The 23,185-nt window shown below is 48.3% G+C and overlaps 2 protein-coding genes across 7 annotated transcripts in view; both read left to right on the top strand.

Moving 5' to 3' along the window:
* LOC114605989 (uncharacterized) overlaps positions 1-4,046 on the top strand; it is a 35,479-nt gene extending 31,433 nt beyond the window's left edge. Inside the window, 2 exon segments of the mRNA XM_077935480.1 lie at positions 2,043-2,995; positions 2,998-4,046. Coding sequence (XP_077791606.1) covers positions 2,043-2,995; positions 2,998-3,195 — 1,151 coding nt within the window. The 3' untranslated portion in view covers positions 3,196-4,046.
* A 3,231-nt stretch (positions 4,047-7,277) lies between these two features.
* The window catches only part of LOC114605986 (uncharacterized), a 71,786-nt gene continuing 55,878 nt past the window's right edge, over positions 7,278-23,185 (top strand). For 2 of the 6 annotated variants that reach the window (XR_013394475.1, XM_077935462.1), the window contains exon 1: positions 18,732-18,937. Coding sequence is in view for 1 of the 6 variants with exons in the window: in XM_077935464.1 (XP_077791590.1) it covers positions 12,710-14,072 (1,363 nt within the window). In the remaining 5 variants the exon portion in view is untranslated. Of the gene's footprint in view, positions 7,523-8,742; positions 10,234-11,904; positions 12,050-12,582; positions 14,073-18,731; positions 18,938-23,185 lie in introns of those variants that run through there. The other 4 variants (XM_077935463.1, XM_077935464.1, XM_077935461.1 and 1 more) reach the window with 4 other exon arrangements.

The raw sequence follows: 23,185 nt of genomic DNA, 5'->3' as shown, positions 1-23,185 counted from the left end.
TCCAATGATAGCCATTGCATGAATCTGCCCAGTCAAAGGACCCATTTTCATGATAGACAGTCCCTGTGGCTGGAGGCTCTACACACAGGGTATGCCTATACAGGCCAAAGACTGTCAGTATTAGCACAGGTGAGGTGTGTGACCCCCCCCCCCCAAATTTACAGACTTTGTGTGAATGAGAGTTTGTGGGTGGGGTTATCATTTATGGCAACCCTGTTGCTCCTACAAGGGAGCAGCCAGGGGTCTGAACCTTCATCCCCCAACATCAAATTCTGTACATGGCCCAGGAGGAAGGACAGGAACCGCTACAAAGCAGGGCCGCCGGCTCCCCTAGAGGGTCCAGAAGGATACCATGGTCAAAGGTCTCCAAAGCCGCTGAGAGATCCAGCAGAACCAGGAAACAGCTTTTCCTCTCAGCCATATAGACCATCGGAGATCATCAGTCACAGCAACCCCGGCAGTTTGAGTTCCATGATGAGGCCTGAATCCCAATTGGAAGGATAATGGTGGAAAACGCTTTTCTGGTCCTGCACCCCCAAAAGCTCCAGGCACAATACTTTCATGAGCTTTGAAAGGGCCATTGTATACTTGGTGGCCTTTCATTAAAAAGACAAATATTCTGACTAGTTTTTAATTGATGTATGATATAAACAACACTTCTTTTTTACATATTCCACATTGGAGAGATTTTGATACACAGGTCTGAGCTCATTTCTCGGCCTGAAACTGCTGTGTTAGCAACACTGCCTGGGCAGTGTGTTTGGGGGTTCAGGGCTGCCTAGACAACAAGACCCCCTTCTCAGCCTGGCTTATATGGTCCCAAGGAAAGCCGAGGAGTACGTTAGGCACCAGCTTGGCTGCAGGAGTGGCTGGAAGGAGGTGTGCAGGGCACCATCCAACCGCCTTAGAGACTCCACTCTGGATTTCTGTAGGTTTTCCTCCATAGCATTTTCTTCTCCTGAAGATAACTCAAGAGGAAGTGAGGGAGTGCACCAAAGTATTACGTCCAGAGTTTTCCTTCTCAATGGGCTCCCTTCCTTGGTTGACGAGCCCCATCTGCCCTCACTTTCCTCTGCAGAATGGGCAGAATCTGCCTTCTTGACTGTGGAATTCATTGTTGTTCCCATCCTCTCCATCCACCAGGGCCTGCCTTCACCTGCAGCAGAATTCCCCAACTCACCAAGAATTTGAGACCCATCAGGTATCCTCACCTGGTTTAGCCGGCTGGTTGAAGCCGTTCCTGGGATTATGGCCTCTTTTGCATGCTGACAGCTTCTGGAAGCCACAGGTGAGAGCTGAGTGCAGGGTGGGGACCAATGGTGGATAAATTACCCCATAAGGTGCATGACATTTCCCCCACCAAAGGTACTACCGCTCGCCTAACACCCCATGACATCGTATGATTATGATATTTAAGACAGAACAGGAACAAATTCATGTCCCCAGAAATGACACAACTTCAGGCCATTAGTGAATCAATACAATATTTTCAAGGTACTACACATTCCACTAAGTACAGTTTATCTATTTGCCTTGAATATCCTGCTTTTCAGTGTCATTTTAGGATAGTCCTGCGTCAGAAGACGGGCAAGAGATGAGACAGCACATCATTCTTTAAAAAATCAAGCTGCTTTATTAACATTGATTGAGGATTTTGAAAGTTGCTCATGAATTACTATCATTTGACATTCCAACTTCTGCTCCTAAAAATTGGGAACATGGGTAGGATGTGAGGGAATGTAGGAGACGTTGAAATAGGAGAAGGTGCTAATGGAGCTTGATGTGTTCTCTTTCCCTTAGTTCTCTTCCTTTAAACCCAAACAGGATTCCCTTTCCTCCCACTCTGAAGAAGGAGATGGAGAAGACAGTCAGAACTCCAGTGAATGGGGCTCCTTTCGTTTCATTAGGAATAGAAATTAAAATGTGTGAAATCTGCAATATGCGTAATTGAATGAGCACACATAGTTCACATCAACGACCTCCAACAGGGGAGAAACCACTTAAAGTTATGGAGTGTAGGAAAAGTTTCAGTCAGAGTGGACACCTCAATATGCATCAACGGACACAAACAGGAGAGAAACAATTTAAATGTACGGAGTGTGGAAAGAGCTTCAGTCAGAATGGAGACCTGAAATTACACCAGCGGATTCACACAGGGGAGAAACCATTTAAATGCATGGAGTGTGGAAAGCACTTCATTAAGAGTGGACACCTCAATACACATCAACGGACTCACACAGGGGAGAAACCATTTAAATGTATGGAGTGCGGAAAAAGCTTCAGTTTCAATGCAACCCTCCGAAGACATCAACAGACTCACACAGGAGAGAAACCATATAAATGTATGGAGTGTGGAAAGAGTTTCAGTCAGAGTGAACACCTCAATATACATCAACGGACTCACACGGGTGAAAAACCATATAAATGTATGGAGTGTGGAAAGAGCTTTAGTGATAATGGATCCCTTAGAAAACATCAACGGACTCACACAGGGGAGAAACCATATAAATGTATGGAATGCGGAAAGAGCTTTAGTGATAATGGAAAACTTAGAAGACATCAACGGACTCACACAGGGGAGAAACCATTTAAATGCATGGATTGCGAAAAAAGCTTTAGTGATCACGGATCCCTTAGAAAACATCAACGGACTCACACAGGGGAGAAACCATATAAATGTATGGAGTGCGGAAAGAGCTTCAGCCAGAGTGGACACCTCAATATACATCAACGGACTCACACAGGAGAAAAGCCATTTAAATGTATGGAGTGCGGAAAGAGCTTTAGTAATAATGGAAACCTTAAAACACATCAACGGACTCACACAGGGGAGAAACCATTTGAATGTATGGAATGCGGAAAGTGCTTCAGTCAGAATGGAGACCTTAAATTACACCAGCGGATTCACACAGGGGAGAAACCATATAAATGTATGGAGTGTGGAAAGAGCTTCAGTAAGAGTGGACACCTCAATATGCATCAACGGACTCACACGGGAGAAACCATTTAAATGCATGGAGTGTGGAAAGAGCTTCAGTCAGAATCGAAATCTTAGAAAACATCAGCAGACACACAGGGGGCAAACTGTTTAAAAGTATGGACTGTGGAAGGAGCTGCAGTCAGAGTGGAACCCCTGATTTATGTGAACAAACTCACACAAAACACAAACCTTATAACTATCAGGAAAGTAGATAGAGGTTCAGTCCTAGTGGAAGTCCTATATCAACAGACTCATGAACAGGAAGAACTTTAGGAGTTGAAACCCTACAAACCATCAACAAACCCAAAGAGGAGAAGCAGTTTAAATGAAAAGATTGCAAAAAGTGCTTTATTTACAATGGAGTGTTTAAGGAACATCCAGGGACTCTCACAAGGAAGAACCCATTTATATGTATGGAGTGCGGGACGTGTTCCTTTCAGTGTCCACTCATTTCTTCACAGAACTGAACTCAGCAGGAAATCAGTCTTTAACACATGTTGTGTATGTGAAGTTCTGGTATTTATGTGGTAAACTCTATAGTAATGAAATATTGAAGGCAATGTCAAACAATGTGATTATGATCTAAGATGTAAAGTACCTTTCGGTAGAGAAAGGGTGAGGGTTTATCTGGATTTCTTGGTGGTCAGTGAGGGCTGGGCGATATATTGTCCCATACTGGTTTCTAGACCACATTGTGATAACCTTTCAAAACAATTGATATGGCAACACACCACAGATCACAGTGTGTGTTTCTGGGATGCCCATTTGCCTGGAAGCAGCCGGCAGAAAGCTTTTCTTCGTGAAGCCCCTGCAGATGCAAAGTTGCTGACGTCCCTCCAAGACGACAGGAAGCGAAAGACACACATCCTTTGCCCTGTGTCCTTCCAGCCTCTTTCCTCCCTTGCTCCCTTCTGCCGGTGTGTGTCTGCCTGATGTAGATATCTTGTGTGCTGTATTTTTCTACTGCTGAAACTGGATTTGTTCTCAGGAGCTAAGTTTTGAGCCTCACTGGGGACCCAGTGAGAACTGTATGCTTTGAAAGATCAGTAAACTATTACTGAAGAACTCCTGCTGCCTCTGTGTGCGTTTTTGACCTAAGCATGGGAATTGCTTTACACGTGGCCCCTATCCTGGTTATACTTAGCTCATGCCCTGGAGTTGCTGTACTCAAGCATGCAAAATGGGTGCATTTGTGTGTGACTGGTTTTTGCACCAAACTCTCTCACCCCCACCACGTGTGATCTCCAAACTCTGCTTCTTCACTAGAACCTCTCCCTGTCTCCTACACATTCAGAAGAAAACTTAAAATACTGTAATTTAATGGGAGATTTCCCCCCAAGCCTTATTGCAAGAGAGGGAAGGAGGGGCTGCAGGTACCAGGAAAGTCTCCTGATGGGTCCCATCTTCACTCATGAACCCCATGGGGCGACCCCAGAGCTCCTTCTTATTCTGGGGTTTGGGGAAGATAGTACTTTTCTATAGTCCCAGAAGTTATTAATCTTCCTGCCAGAGGACCAATGTACATATTATTATCGTACTGAATTTACTGTTGCTGCTGTTGCTGTCATGGACTGGCTGGGTGAAAGGGGGGAGGCACCAGCTGGGAAACCCCCAAGGGAATAAGGCTCAGAGTCCTGATCTTGTATGCCCCCAAAGGCTATCAAAACTCCTAGGTCTGGCCAATAAAGGGCTAATTTGGTGTTACGGGGGAGGGGGGACCCAGGTGTGAGGCTCCTCAGCCACCCAGCTCGTTGGGGAGCCCGTGGGTCCCTGCGGAATAAAGGAAGGAGTCCAGCCACCCACCAGAGCAAATAGCTGTAGAGCAAAAGTTTATTATGCAACAGGTTGAAAGAGGAATTGAACCCCGAGGATGGGGTGACAAAGACTTTTAAAAGTTTCTATCTTATCCCAGCATGCAGTTCGTGGAGCATCATCACTACATTATTGCTACATCATCACTACATCAGAAAAGGGGAGGGTTACACATGATTCACATAGGAGTAATGTCTCAGGGTAACAGGCAAACACAGGATATGTATTGGGAGTACATTCTAAGCACCTACTGCAAAAGAACAATAGAACTTTGGTTTGCATAGTCTGGCACCTGGGCAAGTCCAGAGGAGAGCTTTTGCCCAGCGATTGTCACAAATGAGTACCTTCCTGTGAGTACGTGACCTCCCGCTTGAGGGATTATGGCGGGGACCGAGTGGTTTCCAAGCCCTTAGCCAATGACGCAAATTGGCGATGGAATGAAGAGAATCGTTGAAACCAGTGATTTCCTATGAATTTCTAAGCGTTTTTGGCTATTCACAATACAGACAGTGGGTTCGGAAATGACTTGAATTGGCCTCACTACATCAGATCCAGTTTTATGAGTGGATTACAAGTTAATGAGGTTTCGATGAACTTAGTCCATTGTTCTCTCAGCTGGAGCTGTTGTCACCTTGTCACTGAATTGTGGAAGATAGCTGCGCTGAGCAGCTCCTGCAGAGCCATAGCATTGCTGGGATTGGCTGAAGGGCTAGATTTGTCGCGATTTGATTGGTCAGGAAGCATCCTCATGTAAATAAATTGTTCATTCAAAAAATACATCCTTCATTCATACTGCCTGCCTGTATATAGCACCGGGATACACAGTCAGAAATGGCACTTTATTCTTGGGGTGTTGGGGTTTTGTGTGGTGCTTGGTGCAACATTGTGACAGGACGAGGGGAGCCCTTGTATAGCGGGGTTCCCTTGAGGTCATCGCCTCGGGTCCTACGTGGTTTACTTGGGAGTAAAATTCTGTTTATATGACCCCCCATTCCGTAATAGTGGGAATCGTTGGGGACCACATTGATTATTTCTTTTTCACCCCTCCTCTGGAAAAGTGTTCTTTCTTTTGGGGTTTGATTACTTTTGTCTCCTTCAGTGCCCACTGCACCATCAGAGAGGTACAATAGTCTCCTTTCAATTTCTGTAGCCACGTAGAGCTCTCTCTCAGGACCACTACCCAGGAGTCTGCATATGCTAACTGCTCCGAACATCCAGGGTGTTTTGTCACGCTTCTAAAGACCTGGTTGGTTAGGTCCAGATCCTATGAGACCGGGGGGGGGGGCTGTTCGCAGGGAGTTCTCAGTCGTTTGGGGTTCATCACTCCACCGTATTTGCGCTCGAATTTGCCAAAATTATTCACCATGCCTTGTAACGGAGTCCATTCCTCCTGTGAGTGTGGGGAACCCCCCCCCCCCATTATGAGCTCCTGCTTAAGTTGTTACCCAAGGGGGACTTGTTGCCCTTCCAAGATGTTGCAGGAACCTTCAAGCAAAACACAAAGTGAGAAATCTCCTGTTTCCTCACAGCATCAGCCCCCCTTGGCCAAGATAGAGCCAATAAAATACATAGACATACCCAGAGCTGGGAGCCTCTTGTTGCATGGGGTGGGGTTCCCACACTCAGTCTCTCTCTCACACACAGCTGGCCCTCCAGCCCCAGCTCCCTTGGCTGAGCTGGAAACACAATTCTCAACGCAAAGCACACAAAAAGAGATAGAGTCAATAAAATACATAGACATATACAGAGCTGGGAGCCTCTTGTTGCATGGGGGTGGGGTCCCCACACTCACTCTCCCACACACAGAGACACAGACTCACACACACAGCTGGCCCTCCAGCCCCAGCTCCCTTGGCTGAGCTGGAAACACAATTCTCAACACAAAGCACACAAAAAGAGATAGAGACAATAAAATACATAGACATATACAGAGCTGGGAGCCTGTTGTTGTCCAAAACAGCACATGTCCAAAACAGCACAGGAAGACAGTCCTGAAATCATTTTGACTCCCCAGCTGACCAAATGTTTCTCTGCAAGGAAGGAGGAGGTGAAAAAACCTATCTGAGGATGTACGAATTCCAACGCGCTTTAGTTCTGGGCTGCTTCACTCCTTGCATGAATTTTACCTGGGTGTCGGGGCTGTGTGTGCAAAAGCCAAAGCCCCATTTTTTCCCTTAACACAGGATTCACAGAGTCCAAGCCGCTGCTCAACGTGCACCAGTACCTAAAACACGGACGGATCTAATCTCGTGGCGTGGGGTGGGGGAGGGAGGGATTTTGCAATGTAAACATTTTGGGGTGCGAGACCCCACTTTGCGAGTGGATTGCCGGGATCAGCCCCTCCCCCGCTCTCTTGATCCCCAGAAGAAAGAAGGGAGGGGGAAAACCTTCCTCTCCCCACCCCCATTCCTCCCCTCCCCTCCCGGCACATCCTTCTCTCACCCCGCCACCACAACCCCAAATCCCGCCCCCATACGTTGCATCTCCTCCTCCTCTTCCTCTTCCTCGCCATCCGACTTCTGTTCCGGGAGTGGGGAGGGGGGGGGAAAGAGACCTCTCCCAAACTGCCTGCTTCTCCCGCAAGTGGAGCTTTTGCGCCGGATTGGGGCTCTGCGCCGCAGCTCTAGGGGCGGGCGCTTTCGGAAAGGGGAGGAGGGGCGGCAGGTAAATCCCCCCCCCCACGTGGATGTTGCAGGAAAGGAAAGGAGATTCGCGAGCGAGGACAAAGAGGTAAAGGGGTCGCGGGGGGAGGCGAGAGAAGGATCCAGAGACCCCCTCCAGCTCCCCAAAGCGCCTTTCGTGGATCTGGATCCCTGCACGCGTGCTGCGAAGGGGGTTTTCCTTGGGCCCTTAGGAAGCCCACCCAGGGGATCTCAACGAAGCCCCATCGCCCCATTTCCCCGCGCAGGCATCCCTGGGGCGCTGTGGGTTCCGCGCGGAAAGAGGTGGGCCATGAAAGGGTTAACGGGCGTGAGGGGCGCTTGGATAGAGACCCCCCTGTCCTCCCCTGCTCGTCTTGGGGGGGGGGCCCTCCGGATGGAGAGATGGGGGGCGCAGGGCGACGGATGAGCCACGCCAAGGGGGGACTTTGGGTTCAGGGGAGACTCTGGGACAGAGGGAGGGGGTCGAGGAAGTGGGGAGGGGGAGCATCCCTGGGGCAGGGAAGGGCAGCATTGGGGGGGGAGTGCTAGGTAGACCAGTATTTGATGACACGTCTCCATCTTGGAGCTCACGGGGATTCTCTGGAGAGACCACCTTGGCTTCTTCCTCCCGCCCAGGAATCGGCCACCCCTTCAAGGCGACCAGAGAGGGATCCCTGGAAAGTGGGGGGTTGTGTCCCCCCACCCCTTCCTTCCTGCAACCTCTATCCTACTCCCACCCCATAAGCCCCTGCTAGTCCAGACTGTTGCAGGAATTTATGTATAAGTTGGGGGGGGGGTTGCACCTTCAGCAGATATCATGCACATGCAGCCCACTACCTAAATCAGCACCATCACTTTTGTGATGTGTCCCCACAAAGCACTTGATCACAGTTTCTTCCTATCTATTCAAAGGGCCTTTGCTGCACAATACCAAATGTAGGAATTCACTGATAAATGTCTCTATGTACTGGCTCACAGGGAGAACTTCAGAAATTCAAATATGCATGTGAGCTCAGCTACTCAGCAGCCCCTCTGCCTGAGTGATAATCCCTGGCATCCTGATACCTGAGTGCCGGACAGGTAGCCATTCCAGAAAGAACCAACCCAGATGAAGACAAAAGGGTGGGATTAACTTGGCTGGGAAACAGGTCAGGGAGGACAATGGATGGCCGCCTGGGGGTGGATCAAAGGCCAAAGAAAAGAGGCCGACCCCTTTGTCCAAGCCTCTTTTGGTTTTCTTCCTTCAAGGATGAGGGTCATCAAGAGCGTGTACTGGCAGCCGGATTAAGGTAACATCTGGCCTGATTGGAAGGGGCATGGGCCCTCCGCCAAGCTAGGGTGCCATTTTCTTTCTGGGCAGGCACCCAGCTAGACCGCGGAGGGTGGCCTTCTTGTTTTTGTAGCGGCGGGGGGGGGGGGGATGGATCCCTCGAGGCCGCCATTCGCCACCCTCCAGCTGTAGGCCACATTTCAGCTGTTTCCTTTTTGCAGGCGTGGGGGAGCATGGCCGTGGGCTCCACTGGCCATGAATGGTGGTGTGCGACCCCAGACGTAGGCCACACGGCAGCTTTTAATTCTGCTGACGCCGCTTTAAACAACAGGCCGCATTTCTGCCATTTCCTTTCTTGTTGGGGGGGGGGTATAAGTCAGGCCGCATGGTGGTCATGTTTTTTTGCACTCCCCCCACCCCACCCCCATTCTCGCACTTCTGCTCCTAGTAGGGAAATGTAAATATCTCTTTTGTTACACTTGATGGGTGTTTGGTGGAGGGCAAGGAGAACTATGGGGCAGGGTCCAGGATGCTCAGATTACTGCCACCAGACCTCCCCTTTCATGATGTAAGCATGATGTAGTTTGGGGGGGTGTAACATTGGCATTAGCAGCTAATAAAAGATTGGGTTCTCTTTTGTTTGGGGCTTCCATCTTGTTTCACCTGGTGGCAGGTGGGAGTCCTGTCACGACAGTCTTCAATAAAGACCAAGCCTACTGGCTGCTGTTTTGCTCTGGTATTCCTGGCTGGTGTCCTTGTTTTTTGTCCAGGGGGGCCCTCAGATTTCTCCTTTAACAAGACACACCTTCTTTCCTGCAAGCTCCACCCAATTCCCACCCCATAAGCCCCTGACCTGTCCATAATAATAATAATAATAATAATAATTTATATTCCGCCCTCCCCAGCCGAAGCTGGGCTCAGAGTAGCTAACAACAATAAAAGTAACACAGTTTACATATAATCACAATCAGTTAATTAAAATGCATTCTAAAATCAATTCATTCTAATATCAATTCAAAATCAAAATCAAATTAATGGTAGATACAGCGGTTTTGCCAAGTCCAACCATTGGTCTCCCTGGAGAGGACAGGAAAATCCCGAGAGAAAGTGGGCGGGGGGGGGGGGCTTCTTGGAAGTGGCTCTTTCTTTCCTCAATCCCACCCAGGAAGCAGCCAGAAACCTTTTCCTCTCTCTCAGGCTTCCATCTTTAAGTGTCTTTTCCACTGCCTGGTTCATTGAAGCTGAGGATAATGTACACCTGTCATCAGAAACAGGGATGCAGAGTCAATGGAATGGCTGTCAGGATTGATATAAGTTGCACCTCAAAAGCATTTCTGTTCCTCTTATTCTTTGTAGGCAGTGTCAGAGTGACTGACAAGCTGAGGTACAACCCATTAGCATCCAATGATAGCCATTGCATGAATCTGCCCAGTCAAAGGACCCATTTTCATGATAGACGGTCCCTGTGGCTGGAGGCTCTACACACAGGGTATGCCTATACAGGCCAAAGACTGCCAGTATTAGCACAGGTGAGGTTTGTGGACCCCCCCCCCACAAATTTACAGACTTTGTGTGAATGAGAGTTTGTGGGTGGGGTTATTGTTTATGGCAACCCTGTTGCTCCTACAAGGGAGCAGCCAGGGGTCTGAACCTTCATCCCCCAACACCACATTCTGTACATGGCCCAGGAGGAAGGACAGGAACCGCTACAAAGCAGGGCTGCCAGCTCCCTTAGAGGGTCCAGAAGGATACCATGGTCAAAGGTCTCCAAAGCCGCTGAGAGATCCAGCAGAACCAGGAAACAGCTTTTCCTCTCAGCCATATAAACCATCGGAGATCATCAGTCACAGCAACCCCGGCAGTTTGAGTTCCATGATGATGCCTGAATCCCAACTGGAAGGATAATGGTGGAAGACGCTTTTCTGGCCCTGCACCCCCAAAAGCTCCAGGCACAAGACTTTCATGAGCTTTGAAAGGGCCATTGTATACTTGGTGGCCTTTTATTAAAAAGACAAATATTCTGACTAGTTTTTAATTGATGTATGATATAAACAGCACCTCTTTTTTACATATTCCACATTGGAGAGATTTTGATACATAGGTCTGAGCTCATCTCTCTGCCTGAAACTGCTGTGGTAGCAGCACTGCCTGGGCAGTGTGTTTGGGGGTTCAGGGCTGCCTAGACCAGTGTTTCCCAACCTTTTTTGGGCAAAGGCACACTTGTTTCATGAAAAAAATCTTGAGGCACTCCACCATTACAACCCCGTGACATCAGCGCGCAGCGTCACGCCGGGAGGGACGCATGAAAGTGTAAGTTTCAATTTTTTCCCCTCCCCCTTCCCTTCCTTCTGTACCAACCGCCAAAAAAGCCAAGAATCGCGGGACCGCCGGCGGAGGGGGGGAGGGCAAGCGGAGGCAGCGGCGAGCCCCGTTCCTCCCCATCCGCCCCATTCCGTGCAAGGAGCGCGAACAGGTGTGAGAAGGGGGTCAAACCTGCGGGTCAGCGCCGGGGAACCTCCAAGCTTTGGGGGGGGGGAGGAGGCAGCAAAGCGAGGCAGGAAGGAGAGCGCGGCTTGGCTGGGTGAGCTTTGGCAGGGGCAGGGAATGATAGCCGCGAGGCGGGCGCTGCGGACGGAGGCGCTGCCCGCCGAGCTCGCAGGCAGCCATGCAGGCAGACTGCGAGAGCTCCGCGCTGGGCGGCCTCTCCTCGCCGCCGCCGCCCCGCCTCTCGCTGCCCGACTCGCCCGCCTCCCTCCAGGCAACATCTCGCGGCACACCAGGCAACGTCTCGCGGCACACTAGTGTGCTGCGGAACACCGGTTGGGAAACACTGGCCTAGACAACAAGACCCCCTTCTCAGCCTGGCATATATGGTCCCAAGGAAAGTCGAGGAGTACGTTAGGCACCAGCTTGGCTGCAGGAGTGGCTGGAAGGAGGTGTGCAGGGCACCATCCAACCACCTTAGAGATTCCACTCTGGATTTCTGTAGGTTTTCCTCCATAGCATTTTCTTCTCCTGAAGATAACTCAAGAGGAAGTGAGGGAGTGCACCAAAGTATTACGTCCAGAGTTTTCCTTCTCAATGGGCTCCCTTCCTTGGTTGACGAGCCCCATCTGCCCTCACTTTCCTCTGCAGAATGGGCAGAATCTGCCTTCTTGACTGTGGAATTCATTGTTGTTCCCATCCTCTCCATCCACCAGGGCCTGCCTTCACCTGCAGCAGAATTCCCCAACTCACCAAGAATTTGAGACCCAACAGGTATCCTCACCTGGTTTAGCCGGCTGGTTGAAGCCGTTCCTGGGATTATGGCCTCTTTTGCATGCTGACAGCTTCTGGAAGCCACAGGTGAGAGCTGAGTGCAGGGTGGGGACCAATGGTGGATAAATTACCCCATAAGGTGCATGACATTTCCCCCACCAAAGGTACTACCGCTCGCCTAACACCCCATGACATTGTATGATTATATTTAAGACAGAACAGGAACAAATTCATGTCCCCAGAAATGACACAACTTCAGGCCATTAGTGAATCAATACAACATTTTCAAGGTACTACACATTCCACTAAGTACAGTTTATCTATTTGCCTTGAATATCCTGCTTTTCAGTGTCATTTTAGGATAGTCCTGCGTCAGAAGACAGGCACGAGATCAGGCAGCAAATCATCCTTTAAAAAATCAAGCTGCTTTATTAACATTGATTGAGGATTTTGAAAGTTGCTCATGAATTACTATCATTTGACATTCCAACTTCTGCTCCTAAAAATTGGGAACATGGGTAGGATGTGAGGGAATGTAGGAGACGTTGAAATAGGAGAAGGTGCTAATGGAGCTTGATGTGTTCTCTTTCCCTTAGTTCTCTTCCTTTAAACCCAAACAGGATTCCCTTTCCTCCCACTCTGAAGAAGGAGATGGAGAAGACAGTCAGAACTCCAGTGAATGGGGCACCTTTCGTTTCATTAGGAATAGAAATTAAAATGTGTGAAATCTGCAATATGCGTAATTGAATGAGCACACATAGTTCACATCAACGACCTCCAACAGGGGAGAAACCACTTAAAGTTATGGAGTGTAGGAAAAGTTTCAGTCAGAGTGGACACCTCAATATGCATCAACGGACACAAACAGGAGAGAAACAATTTAAATGTACGGAGTGTGGAAAGAGCTTCAGTCAGAATGGAGACCTGAAATTACACCAGCGGATTCACACAGGGGAGAAACCATTTAAATGCATGGAGTGTGGAAAGCGCTTCATTAAGAGTGGACACCTCAATACACATCAACGGACTCACACAGGGGAGAAACCATTTAAATGTATGGAGTGCGGAAAAAGCTTCAGTTTCAATGCAACCCTCCGAAGACATCAACAGACTCACACAGGAGAGAAACCATATAAATGTATGGAGTGTGGAAAGAGTTTCAGTCAGAGTGAACACCTCAATATACATCAACGGACTCACACGGGTGAAAAACCATATAAATGTATGGAGTGTGGAAAGAGATATAGTGATAATGGATCCCTTAGAAAACATCAACGGACTCACACAGGGGAGAAACCATATAAATGTATGGAATGCGGAAAGAGCTTTAGTGATAATGGAAAACTTAGAAGACATCAACGGACTCACACAGGGGAGAAACCATTTAAATGCATGGATTGCGAAAAAAGTTTTAGTGATCACGGATCCCTTAGAAAACATCAACGGACTCACACAGGGGAGAAACCATATAAATGTATGGAGTGCGGAAAGAGCTTCAGCCAGAGTGGACACCTCAATATACATCAACGGACTCACACAGGAGAAAAGCCATTTAAATGTATGGAGTGCGGAAAGAGCTTTAGTAATAATGGAAACCTTAGAACACATCAACGGACTCACACAGGGGAGAAACCATTTGAATGTATGGAATGCGGAAAGTGCTTCAGTCAGAATGGAGATCTTAAATTACACCAGCGGATTCACACAGGGGAGAAACCATATAAATGTATGGAGTGTGGAAAGAGTTTCAGTCAGAGTGAACACCTCAATATACATCAACGGACTCACACGGGTGAAAAACCATATAAATGTATGGAGTGTGGAAAGAGATATAGTGATAATGGATCCCTTAGAAAACATCAACGGACTCACACAGGGGAGAAACCATTTAAATGCATGGATTGCGAAAAAAGCTTTAGTGATCACGGATCCCTTAGAAAACATCAACGGACTCACACAGGGGAGAAACCATATAAATGTATGGAGTGCGGAAAGAGCTTCAGCCAGAGTGGACACCTCAATATACATCAACGGACTCACACAGGAGAAAAGCCATTTAAATGTATGGAGTGCGGAAAGAGCTTTAGTAATAATGGAAACCTTAGAACACATCAACGGACTCACACAGGGGAGAAACCATTTGAATGTATGGAATGCGAAAAGTGCTTCAGTCAGAATGGAGACCTTAAATTACACCAGCGGATTCACACAGGGGAGAAACCATATAAATGTATGGAGTGTGGAAAGAGCTTCAGTAAGAGTGGACACCTCAATATGCATCAACGGACTCACACGGGAGAAACCATTTAAATGTATGGAGTGCGGAAAGAGCTTCAATTTCAATGCAAAACTTAGAACACATCAACTGAGTCAGGGGAGAAACCATTTAAATGCATGGAGTGTGGAAAGAGCTTCAGTCAGAATCGAAATCTTAGAAAACATCAGCAGACACACAGGGGGCAAACTGTTTAAAAGTATGGACTGTGGAAGGAGCTGCAGTCAGAGTGGAACCCCTGATTTATGTGAACAAACTCACACAAAACACAAACCTTATAACTATCAGGAAAGTAGATAGAGGTTCAGTCCTAGTGGAAGTCCTATATCAACAGACTCATGAACAGGAAGAACTTTAGGAGTTGAAACCCTACAAACCATCAATAAACCCAAAGAGGAGAAGCAGTTTAAATGAAAAGATTGCAAAAAGTGCTTTATTTACAATGGAGTGTTTAAGGAACATCCAGGGACTCTCACAAGGAAGAACCCATTTATATGTATGGAGTGCGGGACGTGTTCCTTTCAATGTCCACTCATTTCTTCACAGAACTGAACTCAGCAGGAAATCAGTCTTTAACACATGTTGTGTATGTGAAGTTCTGGTATTTATGTGGTAAACTCTATAGTAATGAAATATTGAAGGCAATGTCAAACAATGTGATTATGATCTAAGATTAAAGTACCTTTCGGTAGAGAAAGGGTGAGGGTTTATCTGGATTTCTTGGTGGTCAGTGAGGGCTGGGCGATATATTGTCCCATACTGGTTTCTAGACCACATTGTGATAACCTTTCAAAACAATTGATATGGCAACACACCACAGATCACAGTGTGTGTTTCTGGGATGCCCATTTGCCTGGAAGCAGCCGGCAGAAAGCTTTTCTTCGTGAAGCCCCTGCAGATGCAAAGTTGCTGACTTCCCTCCAAGACGACAGGAAGCGAAAGACACACATCCTTTGCCCTGTGTCCTTCCAGCCTCTTTCCTCCCTTGCTCCCTTCTGCCGGTGTGTGTCTGCCTGATGTAGATATCCTGTGTGCTGTATTTTTCTACTGCTGAAACTGGATTTGTTCTCAGGAGCTAAGTTTTGAGCCTCACTGGGGACCCAGTGAGAACTGTATGCTTTGAAAGATCAGTAAACTATTACTGAAGAACTCCTGCTGCCTCTGTGTGCGTTTTCGACCTAAGCATGGGAATTGCTTTACACGTGGCCCCTATCCTGGTTATACTTAGCTCATGCCCTGGAGTTGCTGTACTCAAGCATGCAAAATGGGTGCATATGTGTGTGACTGGTTTTTGCACCAAACTCTCTCACCCCCACCACGTGTGATCTCCAAACACTGCTTCTTCACTAGAACCTCTCCCTGTCTCCTACACATTCAGAAGAAAACTTAAAATACTGTAATTTAATGGGAGATTTCCCCCCAAGCCTTATTGCAAGAGAGGGAAGGAGGGGCTGCAGGTACCAGGAAAGTCTCCTGATGGGTCCCATCTTCACTCATGAACCCCATGGGGCGACCCCAGAGCTCCTTCTTATTCTGGGGTTTGGGGAAGATAGTACTTTTCTATAGTCCCAGAAGTTATTAATCTTCCTGCCAGAGGACCAGTGTGAATATTATTATCGTACTGAATTTACTGTTGCTGCTGTTGCTGTCATGGACTGGCTGGGTGAAAGGGGGGAGGCACCAGCTGGGAAACCCCCAGGGGAATAAGGCTCAGAGTCCTGATCTTGTATGCCCCCAAACGCTATCAAAACTCCTAGGTCTGGCCAATAAAGGGCTAATTTGGTGTTACGGGGGAGGGGGGACCCAGGTGTGAGGCTCCTCAGCCACCCAGCTCGTTGGGCAGAGCCCGTGGGTCCCTGCGGAATAAAGGAAGGAGTCCAGCCACCAACCAGAGCAAATAGCTGTAGACCAAAAGTTTATTATGCAACAGGTTGAAAGAGGAATTGAACCCCCAGGATGGGGTGACAAAGACTATTTAAAGTTTCTATCTTATCCCAGCATGCAGTTCGTGGAGCATCATCACTACATTATTGCTACATCATCACTACATCAGAAAAGGGGAGGGTTACACATGATTCACATAGGAGTAATGTCTCAGGGTAACAGGCAAACACAGGATATGTATTGGGAGTACATTCTAAGCACCTACTGCAAAAGAACAATAGAACTTTGGTTTGCATAGTCTGGCACCTGGGCAAGTCCGGAGGAGAGCTTTTGCCCAGCGATTGTCACAAATGAGTACCTTCCTGTGAGTACGTGACCTCCCGCTTGAGGGATTATGGCGGGGACCGAGTGGTTTCCAAGCCCTTAGCCAATGACGCAAATTGGCGATGGAATGAAGAGAATCGTTGAAACCAGTGATTTCCTATGAATTTCTAAGCGTTTTTGGCTATTCACAATACAGACAGTGGGTTCAGAAATGACTTGAATTGGCCTCACTACATCAGATCCAGTTTTATGAGTGGATTACAAGGTAATGAGGTTTCGATGAACTTAGTCCATTGTTCTCTCAGCAGGAGCTGTTGGCACCTTGTCACTGAATTGTGGAAGATAGCTGCGCTGAGCAGCTACTGCGGAGCCATAGCATTGCTGGGATTGGCTGAAGGGCTAGATTTGTCGCGATTTGATTGGTCAGGAAGCATCCTCATGTAAATAAATTGTTCATTCAAAAAATACATCGTTCATTCATACTGCCTGCCTGTATATAGCACCGGGATACACAGTCAGAAATGGCACTTTATTCTTGGGGTGTTGGGGTTTTGTGTGGCGCTTGGTGCAACATTGTGACAGGACGAGGGGAGCCCTTGTATAGCGGGGTTCCCTTGAGGTCATCGCCTCGGGTCCTACGTGGTTTACTTGGGAGTAAAATTCTGTTTATATGACCCCCCATTCCGTAATAGTGGGAATCGTTGGGGACCACATTGATTATTTCTTTTTCACCCCTCCTCTGGAAAAGTGTTCTTTCTTTTGGGGTTTGATTACTTTTGTCTCCTTCAGTGCCCACTGCACCATCAGAGAGGTACAATAGTCTCCTTTCAATTTCTGTAGCCACGTAGAGCTCTCTCTCAGGACCACTACCCAGGAGTCTGCATATGCTAACTGCTCCGAACATCCAGGGTGTTTTGTCACGCTTCTAAAGACCTGGTTGGTTAGGTCCAGATCCTACGAGACCGGGGGGGGGGGCTGTTCGCAGGGAGTTCTCAGTCGTTTGGGGTTCATCACTCCACCGTATTTGCGCTCGAATTTGCCAAAATTATTCACCATGCCTTGTAACGGAGTCCATTCCTCCTATGAGTGTGGGGAACCCCCCCCCCCCATTATGAGCTCCTGCTTAAGTTGTTACCCAAGGGGGACTTGTTGCCCTTCCAAGATGTTGCAGGAACCTTCAAGCAAAACACAAAGTGAGAAATCTCCTGTTTCCTCACAGCATCAGCCCCCCTTGGCCAAGATAGAGCCAATAAAATACATAGACATACCCAGAGCTGGGAGCCTCTTGTTGCATGGGGTGGGGTTCCCACACTCAGTCTCTCTCTCACACACAGCTGGCCCTCCAGCCCCAGCTCCCTTGGCTGAGCTGGAAACACAATGCTCAACGCAAAGCACACAAAAAGAGATAGAGACAATAAAATACATAGACATACCCAGAGCTGGGAGCCTCTTGTTGCATGGGGGTGGGGTCCCCACACTCACTCTCCCACACACAGAGACACAGACTCACACACACAGCTGGCCCTCCAGCCCCAGCTCCCTTGGCTGAGCTGGAAACACAATTCTCAACACAAAGCACACAAAAAGAGATAGAGACAATAAAATACATAGACATATACAGAGCTGGGAGCCTGTTGTTGCCTGTAGGGGGGGGGGTTTCTGTTATAAAAATTTTAAGGTCTTAGATATATAATAAATGTTCATAAATGTACCAATCAAACACGTACATAAATATATAAACCACATGTCCAAAACAGCACAGGAAGACAGTCCTGAAATCATTTTGACTCCCCAGCTGACCAAATGTTTCTCTGCAAGGAAGGAGGAGGTGAAAAAACCTATCTGAGGATGTACGAATTCCAACGCGCTTTAGTTCTGGGCTGCTTCACTCCTTGCATGAATTTTACCTGGGTGTCGGGGCTGTGTGTGCAAAAGCCAAAGCCCCATTTTTCCCCTTAACACAGGAGTCACAGAGTCCAAGCCGCTGCTCAACGTGCACCAGTACCTAAAACACGGACGGATCTAATCTCGTGGCGTGGGGTGGGGGAGGGAGGGATTTTGCAATGTAAACATTTTGGGGTGCGAGACCCCACTTTGCGAGTGGATTGCCGGGATCAGCCCCTCCCCCGCTCTCTTGATCCCCAGAAGAAAGAAGGGAGGGGGAAAACCTTCCTCTCTCCACCCCCATTCCTCCCCTCCCGGCACATCCTTCTCTCACCCCGCCACCACAACCCCAAATCCCGCCCCATACGTTGCATCTCCTCCTCCTCTTCCTCTTCCTCGCTATCCGACTTCTGTTCCGGGAGGGGGGAGCCCCCTCCCAAATTGCCTGCTTCTCCCGCAAGTGGAGCTTTTGCGCCGGATTGGGGCTCTGCGCCGCAGCTCTAGGGGCGCGCGCTTTCGGAAATGGAAGGAGGGGCGGCAGGTAAATCCCCCCCACCCACGTGGATGTTGCAGGAAAGGAAAGGAGATTCGCGAGCGAGGACAAAGAGGTAAAGGGGTCGCGGGGGGAGGCGAGAGAAGGATCCAGAGACCCCCTCCAGCTCCCCAAAGCGCCTTTCGTGGATCTGGATCCCTGCACGCGTGCTGCGAAGGGGGTTTTCCTTGGGCCCTTAGGAAGCCCACCCAGGGGATCCCAACGAAGCCCCATCGCCCCATTTCCCCGCGCAGGCATCCCTGGGGCGCTGTGGGTTCCGCGCGGAAAGAGGTGGGCCATGAAAGGGTTAACGGGCGTGAGGGGCGCTTGGATAGAGACCCCCCTGTCCTCCCCTGCTCGTCTTGGGGGGGGGCCCTCCGGATGGAGAGATGGGGGGCGCAGGGCGACGGGTGAGCCACGCCAAGGGGGGACTTTGGGTTCAGGGGAGACTCTGGGACAGAGGGAGGGAGTCGAGGAAGTGGGGAGGGGGAGCATCCCTGGGGCAGCGAAGGGGGGGAGTGCTAGGTAGGCCAGTCTTTGGGGACACGTCTCCATCTTGGCGCTCACGGGGATTCTCTGGAGAGACCACCTTGGCTTCTTCCTCCCGCCCAGGAATCGGCCACCCCTTCAAGGCGACCAGAGAGGGATCCCTGGAAAGTGGGGGGTTGTGTCCCCCCACCCCTTCCTTCCTGCAACCTCTATCCTACTCCCACCCCATAAGCCCCTGCCCTGTCCAGACTGTTGCAGAAATTTATGTATAAGTTGGGGGGGGGTTGCACCTTCAGCAGATATCATGCACATGCAGCCCACTACCTAAATCAGCACCATCACTTTTGTGATTTGTCCCCACAAGGCACTTGATCACAGTTTCTTCCTATCTATTCAAAGGGCCTTTGATGCACAATACCAAATGTAAGAAGTCACTGATAAATGTCTCTATGTACCGACTCACTGGGAAAACTTCAGAAATTCATATAGACATGTGAGCTCAGCTCCTCAGCAGCCCCTCTGCCTGAGTGATAATCCCTGGCATCCTGATACCTGAGTGCCGGACAGGTAGCCATTCCAGAAAGAACCAACCCAGATGAAGACAAAAGGGTGGGATTAACTTGCCTTGGAAACAGGTCAGGGAGGACAATGGTTGGCTGGCTGGGGGCGGATCAAAGGCCAAAGAAAAGAGGCCGACCCCTTTGTCCAAGCCTCTTTTGGTTTTCTTCCTTCAGGGATCAGGGTCATCAAGAGCGTGTACTGGCAGCCGGATTAAGGTAACATCTGGCCTGATTGGAAGGGGCATGGCCCCTCCGCCAAGCTAGGGTGCAATTTTCTTTCTGGGCAGGCACCCAGCTAGACCGCGGAGGGTGGCCTTCTTGTTTTTGTAGCGGGGGGGGGGGGGGATGGATCCCTCGAGGCCGCCATTCGCCACCCTCCAGCTGTAGGCCACATTTCAGCTGTTTCCTTTTTGCAGGCGTGGGGGAGCATGGCCGTGGGCTCCACTGGCCATGAATGGTGGTGTGTGACCCCAGACGTAGGCCACACGGCAGCTTTTAATTCTGCTGACGCCGCTTTAAACAACAGGCCACATTTCTGCCATTTCCTTTCTTGTTGGGGGGGCTATAAGTCAGGCCGCATGGTGGTAATGTTTTTTTGCACTCCCCCCATCCCCCCCCATTCTCGCACTTCTGCTTCTAGCAGGGAAATGTAAATATCTCTTTTGTTACACTTGATGGGTGTTTGGTGGAGGGCAAGGAGAACTATGGGGCAGGGTCCAGGATGCTCAGATTACTGCCACCAGACCTCCCCTTTCATGATGTAAGCATGATGTAGTTTGGGGGGGTGTAACATTGGCATTAGCAGCTAATAAAAGATTGGGTTCTCTTTTGTTCAGGGCTTCCATCTTGTTTCACCTGGTGGCAGGTGGGAGTCCTGTCATGACAGTCTTCAATAAAGACCAAGCCTACTGGCTGCTGTTTTGCTCTGGTATTCCTGGCTGGTGTCCTTGTTTTTTGTCCAGGGGGGCCCTCAGATTTCTCCGTTAGCAAGACACACCTTCCTTCCTGCAAGCTCCACCCAATTCCCACCCCATAAGCCCCTGACCTGTCCATAATAATAATAATAATAATAATTTATATCCCGCCCTCCCCAGCCGAAGCTGGGCTCAGAGTAGCTAACAACAATAAAAGTAACACAGTTTACATATAATCACAATCAGTTAATTAAAATGCATTCTAAAATCAATTCATTCTAATATCAATTCAAAATCAAAATCAAATTAATGGTAGATACAGCGGTTTTGCCAAGTCCAACCATTGGTCTCCTTGGAGAGGTAAGGAAATTCCAAGAGGAAGAGAGGAGGAGAGAGGCCTTCAAGGAAGCGGCTCTTTGTTTCCGCAGTCCTACCCAGGAATCAGCCAGAAACCTTTTCTTTTTTTTATAAAATTTTTATTGGGTTTTACATTTTATATTGACATCACAAACACACAAAGACAGAGACAAACATGTATAATTTCCAATCCTTACTTTCATAACCACATTCTCTGACTTCCCCGCACCTCCCCTTCATACATCCTAATTCCAATAATTAACTCAGCAAGTTCTTACTCTCATTTTTACAGTATTATTACGATCATTTTTTCTTTTAACTTAGTTCTTCTTAGTTAACCAAATTTAACTTATACCTCAATTATAATCATTACATCCTTTTCTAAGGTCGACCCAGGTTCCCTTCCACAGATTTCCCAATTTTATATATTAGTTACTAAACATACTTCCTAAACATAAAAATCATAAAATTATAGTCCTTTTGGATTCAAACGCTCTCACCCCCCTCTTTCCCGGTTTCGATCCCCCAAAAAAGAAGATTCCACGATATCAGTTCTTAGCCTGGATTTCTCACATCCGAGGCCTTCAAATCTCTGTCAGTCCCTCTCCGCCGGTTTTGTTGGTAGTCCTTTATGTTGGTCATCGGGTCTCGAAGGAGCTCTATCCCAGCAAAATCCATGTTTCTTCCAGCCAGTCCTCCATATTCCAAAACGGAGCCCCAATCATATTTCTTGCTTCTTTTAAATCCAAATGTTCCAAATGTCCCAAAGGCTTCCTCTTTCATCTTGAACAAATTTGTAATCCATGATTCATCCACAATTTTCTTGTTTTCTTTATATTCCACAATTGTAGGCTTCTGGTTGGCCCTTTCCACCAGCAATATTTCCGCTCCTCCATCTCTCTCCTCTAGTTCTGAAAATATCACTTCTGATTCAGCTGCAGAGTTATTTTTTGTCAAGTCCTTAACACAGTCAACAGGATTATTTACTTTAGAATTCAAGGTCGCAAGCTTTGTAGCCATAGCTGTGCTCTGGTCTTGTAGCTTTCCCATGAGAAGAAACATTTTTTCCAACTCGGCCTGTAATTTTCCATCTGCAGCCATTGTAAGTCCCCCCTAGAGAGGTTCTGATTACTTAGTAACCCTTCTCCAACAGTTAATTACCTTATTACTTATTTCTTCATTGTTTCCAACAACTTAAAATCAAATGTAACATGTCTAGTCCACAAAGATATTAAATAAAAATTTTTCTAGATTTGACAGCTCGTTTGACAGCTCCTTTGACAGCTGTCATACTCCTTGTGTCTCCTCAACAGGCTCACTCGTGGATCGCTCCCGGATCCAGGGGGGGTTTCACATCCACTTCTAGAATTCAGTTCTTATCCTCCAGCACAAAACTTCTAATGCCAATCGTGAAATTAATAACTTTTGTCTCACAAAGAGAGAAATGGTCTCTCCACCTTAGTTATCTGATTCTTGCTTTAAATGTCTGCAGAAAGGGGGTGCGGACTTCCTTTTAGCACTCCCCCGAACGTTCCGAATTCAATGCAAAGAAAATTTTTAAGTCCAAATTCCGTACTACTCACGGGTTATTTCTTTTTCAGCCCAAATGTTCAAGGAAAAAAGTCAGCGATCTCCGGCCATGGCTCGCGGCTTCACTCCACTGAAGTAGCGGTCTACTCACAGCACCACGCCACTCCCCGCACCCTCTCCGAAGCCTTTAAAAAGGCTTCTTTGTGGGTCGGGGGGCGCAAATGGTGCCCACCGAGTCACCAAGACCACAGGCTTCAGCGCCTATGGTTTCTGAGGGTCCCCGCGTCGCCGCTGCGGCGGGACCCGTCTTCAGTAGAGCCGATTCCCTCCGGAGCTCGGAGGGAATCCGCCATTATCCGATCGCGCTAACCCGGAAGTCCCCAGAAACCTTTTCCTCTCTCTCAGGCTTCCATCTTAAAGTGTCTTTTCCACTGCCTGGTTCATTGAGGATGAGGATAATGTACACCTGTCATC

Source organism: Podarcis muralis, chromosome 10, assembly GCF_964188315.1.
Source record: "Podarcis muralis chromosome 10, rPodMur119.hap1.1, whole genome shotgun sequence".
NCBI classification, from domain to species: Eukaryota; Metazoa; Chordata; class Lepidosauria; order Squamata; family Lacertidae; genus Podarcis; species Podarcis muralis.
This window is presented reverse-complemented; position numbering and strand designations above follow the sequence as displayed.